At 40.2% G+C, this 11,553-nt stretch overlaps 1 protein-coding gene across 1 annotated transcript in view; it reads left to right on the top strand.

Annotated features, from left to right (window-relative positions):
• Positions 1-439: 439 nt before the first annotated feature.
• The window catches only part of FKBP1B (FKBP prolyl isomerase 1B), a 28,926-nt gene continuing 17,812 nt past the window's right edge, over positions 440-11,553 (top strand). The window contains exons 1-2 of the mRNA XM_087716953.1: positions 440-609; positions 5,458-5,505. Of these exons, the coding sequence (XP_087573079.1) occupies positions 573-609; positions 5,458-5,505 (85 nt within the window). The 5' untranslated portion in view covers positions 440-572. The remainder of the gene's footprint in view (positions 610-5,457; positions 5,506-11,553) is intronic.

Genomic DNA, 11,553 nt, shown 5'->3' with positions numbered 1-11,553 from the left:
GGCTAGGTCAGTCTGCGTAGGTGGTTAGATATCATTGACGCTAACCGCTGGATGCATTCAACACCCATCAAGGATGAATTCAGCACAGCGAATCTTTGCTATCTCCGTGCGTTTCAAAAAAAACAACACCAAAGCTGACCCCGAGAATAGACCCCGGCCGCACGTCTGAACGGGCAAGCATCCCGCCGCCCCAAAGGAGCAATCGCCGTTATCCAGCAAGAAGCAGATTGCACATTCAGGCTGCGCTTTTAGCCGCTCGCGCCCACCCCGACACTCCAAGCGGCTACCGAGTCCAATGAAGCAAAGCCGGGGGCTTTCCCCCACCCACCCTCTCCGACAGCCCTGCCTTTCTTCTGCCATGGAGTAGGGGGATTGGCTAAGGGAGACGAGAAGACCTCCCCTCTCCCATCTTTTTCATTGGCTGGACATCCTGACGGGCAGCTCCGAGGGCAGGTGAAAGGGGGGGATGCGTTTGCCGAAGAGTCTTGGCGGAGCCGGGGCTGAAAACGACAGCCTTGATTAAGAAGCGGGCTCGGTTGGACGTGGGGGACGGAAGCTGCGGTTGGATAGCCATGGGAGTGGAAGTCGAGACCATTTCTCCGGGAGACGGTACGGTTCTACGGGTTTTTTTTTTACCTCCCTTTGTGACTTTCGCCGTTGGAATAGAGACTGCGGAGGTAGGAGGATGGCGGGGGGGGGGGATTGTAGCCGGAGGGAGCCGGAGAGGAGGCGCGCTATTGCCCCAGCCACCACTGCCCCTTCTCTGCAACTGCTGCAGGGGCCAAGGTAATATCTTTTGGGGAAGTGTGTAGATGTCGTATGTGTGTGTGTGTGTGTGTGTGTGAGAGAGAGAGAGAGAGAGAATGTAAAAAAAAAAGAAGAAGAAGAAGACATCGGAGGAGAACTAGAGTCCAGTATTTGGGACAGGAAGCCGAATTTGAGATTATTATTTTTTTATCCCGCGAGAAGGGTGTGCTTGCTACACAGCAAAGGTGATGGAGCAACATCAGTCCTGGTAAATCAGTGTATATGGGAAGAGCGAATAGATTTCTTCGATGGAATAAACTAAACTTGAAATAAGGAGAGTTGTCTGAATGGTGTAACACCTCTCCGTGCATTCAATAGCAGTGGACTTATATACCTCTTCATAGGGCTTTCAGCCCTCTCTAAGCGGTTTACAGAGAGTCAGCATATTGCCCCCAACAATCTGGGTCCTCATTTTACCCACCTCGGAAGGATGGAAGGCTGAGTCAACCCTGAGCCGGTGAGATTTGAACCGCTGAACTGCTGATCTAGCAGTAGCCTGCAGTGCTGCATTTAACCACTGCGCCACCTTGGCTCTGCGCCACCTTGGCTCCTATATATATATATTAATTCATGAATTTTTATATACTCTGATCCTCAGCTGTCTTTCCTTTGCCATAATCTGTGCTTCCAGATAAGCGCACCTCCCTGTCCAAATTGTCCCCATTTATTTGTACCCATTTCCTGTGTTCGTGTCCATGTTTGTTCTTATTCCTGTTATCTTGTGCATAAATAAAATAAAATAAAATAAATACTCGCTAGTTTCCTAAAATGTCTTCGGTAGCGTTTGATGGAAGTTTCAGATCAAAAAACGGTGAGGAGTTGGATGGCTTTCCTCCAGATATTAGGAACTGTGGCCCAAAGAGAATGGGAACCTAGAGGCTATAAAAGCAAAATCTGCAATGGAAATTGCCAGGAGAAAAGGAGGAGTTGCTGTCAAGGAAAAACGTGAGACTTCCTGATTTAGAAAACGGAGACTGGTGTCTTTCCAGAACGGCATAAAGAAGGAAAAAAATATCTTAGAGGGCTCTATGGGGTCAGTCATTTGCAGTTTTTTGGCAAGAGCAGCCACCCCCAGCGATTAGGGTTTATTTAAATGGCATTTACTGACAGCTGCATAAATCCAAGCATGGTGAAGTAATTTAGGGACAAGAGCAAATTATAGTGACCATCACCATTTAGCAGACAGAGATGATCTGTTTCTTGGTGCCAACCTGGAGAAGGCTTTTATTCTTAGAGCAGCCAAGTTTACAACTGCAGCACCTGGCAGCACAGTTTTGGGAGAATCAGGAGAAGTGGTCAATAATTAGTAGGAGAGTATTAATTATTATTAATGGATATTAAAGAGGGGTGATACAAACCCATGTTGGTTTTGCAAAGTTCTTGCTATTGGCAGCACTGCAGGCTACTGCTAGATCAGCAGGTCAGCGGTTCAAATCTCACCGGCTCAGGGTTGACTCAGCCTTCCATCCTTCCGAGGTGGGTAAAATGAGGACCCAGATTGTTGGGGGCAATATGCTGACTCTCTGTAAACCGCTTAGAGAGGCCTGAAAGGCCTATGAAGCGGTATATAAGTCTACTGCTATTGCTACTGCTATTGCTATTAAAGGCCATTTCTGATAGCATCTTTTCCAACAATCCCATTTAATTAAAAAGTATAAACCCGCAGCGCACTTCATCAGATGCATAACAGAATAAGAAAGTTGGAAGGGACCTTGGAGGTCATCTAGTCCAACCTCCTGCTCAGACAGGAAACCCGATACCACTTCAGACAAATGGTTGCCCAGTCTCCTCTTAAAAACCTCCAACGTTAGAGCATTCCCAACTTCTAGAGGCAAGTTGTTCCACTGGTTAATTGTTCTGTCAGGAAATTTCTCCTAAGTTGGTCTTCTCTCCTTGATTGGTTTCTATCCATTGCTTCTTGTCCTGCTTTTAGGTGCTTTGGAGAATAGGTTGACCCCCTCTTTTGGGGGCAACCCCTGAGATATTGGGACACTGCTATCATGTCACCCCTAGTCCTTCTTTTCATTAAACTAGACATACCCAATTCTAGCAACCTAGCATAGAGGCTAGATTGATGCAGATCTTAAACTGGAGTGGGGTACGAGGAGGGGAAGGCAGGTTGGGTTAAGCAGGCGCAACTTACATGTGAAACAAATTACAAGTACTTCGTCAATTAACAATTGTAATGGGTTAAAAACCATTAGTGTTCGTTAATATCCCCCACCCCTCTTAATTTGGGAAATGTTCACTTTCTGATTTTTTACCATCACAAACTAGCACAGATTTCCTTCTATGGCATCTGCAGTTGAGGATAATGTGTTTCCCAGATAACAGACTTCAATACCCACAGCATAGGCAAAATGTGGCCTTGTGGTATCTTTGCAGAATTTCCATGTGAAATTTTTGTTTCGCATATCTCATGACACAAAAAACGACTCCTGTGAATGCCTAAAATAGCCGCAGCATGCTTGACCTTAGTTATAAAGTTTTTGCAAAGCTTTCCGTCTTTAATATTTAGATGAAGTGATGGCTAGACTCTTCAGTTTCTATCAGTCATGATGAATATTTAGCACTTCCTGATTCGGAGGAGGAATATTTCTGATGGCTAGTTGCTGGGAAAATTAAAAAAGGGAGCTATTGTTTTGCAATTAAGATTATTAGCTTTTCAGAGGCATTAAGTTTGCTACTGTGGGAAATAGGCCGTTAATGTGAACCGAGATTTTTTTCTGTTACCCTGCTCAGATAAAATCAAGAACCTTTCTTTAATAATTGCTGAGCAAATACCGGTAAGTTTTAAAGGAGATGTGTAGCAAGGATCTTAGAATAAGATCATTTACTACACCCGTATGTGGCTGGTTGATCTGTCAAAAACATTAGTCTATGATGATCTATGTTGCAAACCTTTGATCAAACTGCTAATCTGGAAACATTAGTTGTGAATGATTGTCATTTGGTTAAAAAAAAACCTGTTGATTTCTGTATACAAGCTAATTTATTATTTTGATTCACTGCACATTCAGCTAGATGTTCAGACTGGGGTTATTATTTTTATCCATTTACTCATCTATATTGAGTCTTTCCCAAAGACCTGAGCTAGGGAGATGTGGATGTGTTAAAGCAAGGGTGTCAAATTCAAGGCCCGGGGACCAGATCTGGAAACAGCGAATGACCAGCCCGTGGTGTGTCTGCCAGTGAAAACAGAGCTCGGGAGGGCTGTGGGTGGCCCTTGTGAACTCCATTTTCACTGGCAGAGGGCTGCAGGAGGCTGTCACAGCCTAAAAGCTCAGAGCCCATTTTCATTGGCAAGAGCGTTTGTGCCACCAGAGTGACGTTGAGCTGGCCATGCCCACCCTGGCCACACCCACCGTGGCTCCCTGAGATCAAACACAACCCTGATGCGGCCCTCAATGAAACCGAGTTTGAGACCCCTGTGTTAAAGTTATCATAATTATTTTATTTGTATCCTGCCTTTATGGTTTTTACAAATAATTCAAGGTGGTGAACATATCCACCACACCTTCTTCTTCCTATTTTCATACAGTAACAGCTGTGTGAGGTGAGCAGGTCAGAGAGAGAGTGAATGACCCCAAGTCACCCAGCTGGCTTTCCTGGCTAGGGTGGAATTTAGCGCATGGTCTCCCCCTTTCTAACCTAGTGCCTTAACCACTAGACCAAAGTGGCTTGTATCTGAAATCATGCTTCAAAATAACCCTTGAATGTTTAATAAAAGGTACTAGTAATAATGATGTATTTTTTATTAAAAAGTTTTAATAAGTTTTACAATTGTATACCTTTCCCCTTCCCTCCCTCCCCCCCCCCAATCCCACATCCCCTCCCACCCTCCCCCCCCAACCTGCCAGAGCAAATACAGGGCATAAACATTTAACAATCATACACTAAAATAAGCTAACTAACTTTAGCATCGTACCTTCGCTTATACTTTAACTCCCCTTTTCTAAAGCTAACTTCAGATATATTGTAACATTCCTTGTTGAATGAATGAATGATGTATTATTTCTATTCATTTTCAGTAATCACTTTGGGTTTTTTTTTGGTAAAGTTAATTATTAGCATTTTGTTTCTGAAGATCAGGCTAAATTCCCATGTATTCTGGACTTCCTTAAAAGCTTAGTTCCCCAGAAAGCCAGTCTATCTGACTATAACAACTGGTTAAACCTTACTTTTTTTTCTTTTTCAAAGTACAGCAAGAAAAGGCTACAGGATATTACCATGGCATATTCTCAATTTGTTGGGCTTAAAAAAACCTTGTAGTGGTTAACACAATGTAGGTGCCTCCTGGGATGCATTTTACTAAAGACCATAAAAGATATGACAATAGGTTGATATGGAAGGTTTTCCCTAGTGGGATAACATTTTGAAAACATGACGAATGCCAGAATGAGGGGAATAATATAGAGACATTACACTGATTATGTGTGTAATTGTTCAGTGTGTGACTTTCCATTACATATGTAGACTGGATTTTACTATTACCCATAGTGTTAAAACTGAATTATTAAACTGCTTTCTATTTTTTCTTATATAGCTTGATGTATTGGTTTATTCTGTTTTATCTTTTTAAAATAATATATATTTTACCAAGGAGATACTTAATATGTTCTTTTAAAGCATGTTTTATATTTTTAACAGGAAGGACTTTCCCAAAGAAAGGCCAAACATGTGTAGTCCATTACACAGGTAAGGTCCATTATGAATAAAGTGATTTGTTTATTTTCATTTCAGATATACGCTCACCTACCCAGCCCACTCCACTTTGTAAAGAGTGAACTTGATGGAGATACAGGTTGAGGCTGTAAATTGGAAAAGAGCAATTTAGTAGCAGAAATATTTCTATTGCTAGTGTGCTACTTTCCCCATCCTTGAGTTTAATGCCCTTCCCCAATCATTGATGGCAGGATAATAGTGTTCCAGGTAGTGTCTTTGAGGTATGAAGAGGTAGAACTCCTCTTGATTCCAGAATGAATTATGGAAGCTTTAAAAAACTATCACGCGAGGAGCATTAGGATCCAAGGATTTCCTCATCTTTACAGATGTGACAACCAATTAAAGAAGTTATAGTACAAAGGAATTACTTCCAATATAGTCAGTATTATTCCAATAAAGACTCCATCAAAATCTCAGAGCAGATTGTACTAGAAGTACCAAATATTTACTCCTAATGTTTGAGGCAGGTGTTTCCAAAATGATGAAATGTTCTAGCTCTATGTCTAAATTCTAGAAGAAAGTTTGAGTTGCTGGGAAGAGTCCCTTGGTTCATAATATGGCTGTTCAGATCCCATTTATTCCCTTCTGGTAAGAATTGCCATATGTAGTATATATTTATGTAGCAAAGCTAAGTGAATATGTGGGAGTAGACAGTTAATAACATCAATTCTTGCAAACAGTATTTGTATCAGACGTAAAATGGATCTGGTACCTTGCTGCTCTAATTTTGATGTAAATACAGTGACTTTGAAACCGTGATAGAATTGGATCTAAAAATGATGGCTATTAAACTTGAATTAGAAATATCAAGAAGTCCATACTTGATCATGAATCTCACTGGCTGAATTTTGTCCAGTTACTCTCTCTTGACACAACCTATATGAAGGGCTGTTTTAGAGGTAAAATTAGGGAAGACAGTTTTGTATGTAATAGAAATAAAATCAATGTGGGGAAATGTAGAATATCAACACAGTAAGTAAAAATTGGTACAGAATTAGAGTGAGCAATCCTTCTCCAAGTCTGATAGTAATCTAATTGTCAAATATTTGCACACTCTGGAAGTAAGGATACTTTTCATGTATTCTCCCCCTTCCTTCTATACCAGAAATGTAGTTTGGCTTTTCTGTGATTTCTTCTACAATTTTTTTCCTCATGTTTGAATTTTTCCATTGTGCGCTGATGAATCCATTTGATTCAAGACAGAGCAAGCTTGAGGACTGTAATAAGTATGCTTTTTGATTCCAGAAGGAAACCAGGTGCCTGATAAAGAAATATAATCTAATAGGAAGATATATGTGTCTTCCTAGCTAGAAAGAATACATCTATTACAGTGTAATGCAAATTGCACTGGAAGTAACATTACAGAAAATTGCATCACCACACACATTGTAACTATGCCCTAGGAAAGATAAAGCAGCCAAAACTGGATTAGCCACACACACACACACACACAATTTTATTGTTTTTGCAAAGCTTCATCTTTTAAAACTGTTGTAACCTAAGGTGGGATATTCATTTATATGGCAATTTTTCGCTACATCATTACCATGCCTCAAAAGATGGGAGGTTTTTCTTTTCCCAGAAAATTAATCTGATTATCTATAAAATGGATTGCCAAGAGTTGTGGGAGTATTTAGTGATTCTTAATAGCAGAGAAAACAGTTTGTATGTTTTGTGGAAAACATGTCTTCTGAGACTCTGCAGAAATAGTTGCTTTGAAGAAGTCCCAGATGTAGTCAATAAAATTCCCATTTTCCTTGTTTAGTGTTCTGTTTTTTAGAATGAGAGAAACTTAAGAGGACTACAATATTGTGAATTGAATTAGTAATAATTTATATTGGTAATCATACTATGTAAATAATTAAGGTGGTAGTTCTTGTTTTCATATTTCATCTTCCTTCATAACAGGAATGATAAATTATCAGTGTTTGTTGCTTTAATTTAAAATGAAATGGGCCAAAACTAGCAGCATCTGTGCTTTATGGGATACTTACACTACAGAAGCAAAGTAAGCAGAAGTATATACAGGTAGCCATCTGTGATGATAAATAAGCCTAGAATTACAGTCCTAAGTCATTGCAGTTGTAAGTCAAGGCACCATGTGACTGAATTAGAAGTTACTACTAATGACATCATTAAACAAATGCAGCAATTGTTAAGTGAATTCATTTTCCCCAATGGGCATTTTATGCTGGAAACCAGAAGTAAATGCTCTAAACCAGCATAAAACATTGCAAATCATAGTTATGTGCTGGGGGTGCTTCAAGTAGCTGTAAAAGTGAGCAAGTTCTGATAGTAAATCAAGGAATACAAGTAACAAGTGACTATAATATAAATAGTGGTTTGATTTCCATAGTTCTGTTTTTTAACAGTGCTATACACACATTTATTCACTTGTGATTTATGGCTAGCATTGTGTGAGAACTTAGCGAGTTGTATATTTAAGTTTACTATGGGTTGGCAGTTTGTGAAATTAATCAATGTAAAACACAGGTGTCAAACTCACAGTGTTACGTTGCTGTCATGTGACTTTTTTTCCCTTTGCAGAGTTGGGATGGGCCTGGCCTGTGTGTGATGTATCTGGCCTGTGGGCCGCCACTTTGACACCCCTCAAAAAGACAACTTTTGTCCAAAGAAACTATGGACCAGATGTATGGATGATGTAGTGTAGTGACCACAACTTTGCCCAATTTTAATCCCATAGAAGTTGTAGGTCCCAGATTTTTGATGCATTCTGTAATTTAGCCTATTTGAGGTATCTTGGTTCAGAAATTGTTGCCATGTGACGCACCGCTTCACCCAATTAAAGGTTACAAATAGACGGACTATAATAGGGAGTACATAATACACTGATACTATTTCTAACAGCATCGCTATTCTTATAACTTTAGGCCTGCTTAGAACCCATGCAATAGACTTACAGGAATGAGATTATGCTGTGACCTCCATGCCCACCATCATGTTCCTGCTGCTCAACTACACCATCTTCCAAAAATTAGAAAACAAAGCAGGTAGTAGTCCTTCAGCGTATGAAATGTAAAAATGTGGGATAAGAATATAACAACAACAACAACAACAAAAAAGGCAAGGCCAATGAGTGTGATCCACTCCTCTAATTAGAGCTGAATTCCTAAACATCTCAGTTGCTCTGATTTGCCATCATGAAAATCTGCACTGTTAAAGATGTAAGAACTCTTCTGCATGAAACTAGCTGAAAATTCTCCAAACGAGAACACTTTATGCACATCAAATAATAGAATATATCAATTTAAATGCACAATGGTGCAACCTGAGGCTCTGTGACTTTATACTTGCATCTGAACCAATCACCAAAAAAGAAATGTCTCTGGCCCAGATAAGGTTGCTTCCAAATACAAGTTAGGACATTGTAGAGCTATTTCATTCTAGTGGAGCTACATAGCCGCACTTAACCAACCTGAAACAATCTCACAAGCTAAGATGGATTGGCATTAGTTACTACTTGGGGGAACATTTGAGCACATTGGCAGACCACTTCTGTCTCGTTGCCAAGAGAACTGCATGAATGAACCATGCTTGGGCTCTAAGGAAACTATATTTACATTTCCTTAATTTGGTTTTCCAAGGAAAGGAAAAAATAGAAAACAGTGGATTGAAAAATCCCCACTCCACCAAAACCATGGGTTAGGGTTAGGGGAGGGAGGTCTTATAAACATTTTGGCTTTTTCTTACTTACTGTGGTTGTTTAACTATGTCCAAGTTCTATTTTTTGCCTGGATCCTATGTCAGACACTGTAAATGAAAGAGACTTGAGCGATGCATCCCAATGATATTATGAAGGCTGGGATGCTTGAAAGGATATACTGTAGATTAAATAGCCACTTTGCTTTTTATGCCAGTGTTCTTATGCCTTTAATAGCTACAAGAGGCAGCAGTTCAATCCTGATGATTCTTAATCAAAGGACTGAATATTTAGTTGCTTTTCCAAATATTTTGAAAAGCAACTACAAATTCCACTCCATTCCCAACAAGAATAATAGGATCAATGTTTGTGGGAGATGTAGTCTCCCTTATCAAATAATCTCATCCTGTTTGGTATCATAATACCCAGATGTTTGGATGATTTCCATCCTGATAACGTTCAAGCAACTTGTAGAGATTTGTTTATTATCCCAAGCTTTGGGACAGGGTAGAGTTTGAGTGCTGCTAAAATGGGGTATAGATACTCTTCAATTTACAACACTTTACTTAGTAACAATTCAAAGTTAGAACAGCATTGCACAAGAGACTTATGACTGTTGCAGTATCCTTATGGTCATGTGATTTGAATTCAGATGCTTGACAAGTGGTTTATGTTTATGACGGTTGCAGTGTCCCAGGGTCAGGTGATCATCTTTTTGCGACATTCTCACAAACAAAGTCAATGGGAAGGGCAGATTCACTTAACAACCTTGTTAATAGCTCAACAACTGAAGTGATTCACTTGACAAACATGGCAAAAAAAGGGTTGTAAATTGGGCAAAACTTACTTAACAAATTTCTCACTTAGCAACATAAATTCTGGGCTCAATTGTGATCATAAGTTGAAGACTACCTGTATTTTGGTAGTATGTTGTTTTGAGGCTGGTCCTGATTTCTTTTTGTCTTTTTTAACTTAAAAGAAAAGTTTTAATTATAAGCTGGCCACAATAATTGGCAGGCAAGTGATTGGCAGTCAAATGTACAACCCAACCATACGTTGAACGGAATCTACATCTTTTGACCACAATCTCGCCATGCAGCTTTTTATCGGCAAACACCACTTCTAAAAGAGCGACTTGCACTCTATCTGAATTGCTAGCACCTGTTTCTTCACATGTTTATTTCCTTTCCATGAGATCAGACAATGTGTGAAAATACAGTCTAGTGTGAAAAGTATCTATGAGTGATTGGAAATAAGTCATAGAGGTGATAATATGTGAATAATTGCTGGTGCGATTAAGGACCTCTTGATGCATCAGTTTGGCCTCTCCGTTGGATATGAACAGCTGCTAGTACTGTGTCAAGTAGAAAAAGAAGAACAAGTAAGAACCAATCCTATTTTTTTTCTGTCTCAAGTTCATTTTTACAAACAGTTTTTTTTTAAGGGACAGACTTTTCTGATTTGTGAATATGGTATATGGGCATGGCTAATAATGGAAACCTTTTAGCTTCTAGCCAGGTTTTCTGTGAAATTCATATTCATAAAAATATGGCAATAAAAGTGTAAAGAAAATTCTCAGCTTAGGCTTCATTTTCTTTTAGTTGTCCAGTGGCTCTTACAGAGGCTGAACAGTTTGGGTGAGAGGACGGGGGACGGGGGGGATGTTGCCTCTGCTAGAAAAAATGTTTGCCAGCCCCCATCACAGATGCACCGAAGATGACATTGATCATCTTTGAATATGATTCTGGCTTGGAGCCAATCAGTTTGCTTTTATGCAGCATGCCCAGATCTTTTCCCCATCACAACTGACAATTGGCAGAGATCACAATTAATGCTATTATTATTATTGTTTCTGTCTAAGATACTAGCAGCCCAGCGGCTTCCTTTAGTGCTGCTTCTTGTTGAAACACAACATTGGTGCACATTTTGTATCTTGATGTTTTAAGCTTTAAGCTCAGTTCTTATAAAAATGTATGTGCAACATTGAGAATGTTGCTATAAATTTGTCGTTGGGGGAGGAATTGGAATTGGAAAAGTTTATTTATAGGCCGCCCTTTTCCCTGGGGGGACTCAGGGCGGAAAGGGGAACTCATAGAGAAAGGGGATACAAACAATGACACATAAGCACAATGCATAATTAAAAGAACACAACATTCATACCATTCGGGTGGGGATAGATTACAATCTTAGCCCCAGGCCTGATGGGATAGCCAGATTTTAAGGGCTGCGCGGAAGGTCTGGAGGGTGGTGAGGGTACGAATCTCCACGGGGAGATCGTTCCAAAGGGTCGGAGCTACTACTGAGAAGGCTCTCCTCCGCGTGGTCGCCAGTCGACACTGACTGGCAGATGGGATCCGGAG

The sequence above is a fragment of the Thamnophis sirtalis genome, unplaced genomic scaffold (assembly GCF_051295495.1).
Source record: "Thamnophis sirtalis isolate CommonGarterSnake01/CBP01778 unplaced genomic scaffold, rThaSir2_p1.2 scaffold_5, whole genome shotgun sequence".
Taxonomy (NCBI): Eukaryota; Metazoa; Chordata; class Lepidosauria; order Squamata; family Natricidae; genus Thamnophis; species Thamnophis sirtalis.
Note: the sequence above shows the minus strand (reverse complement) of the source record. Positions and strands in the feature narration are given on the sequence as shown.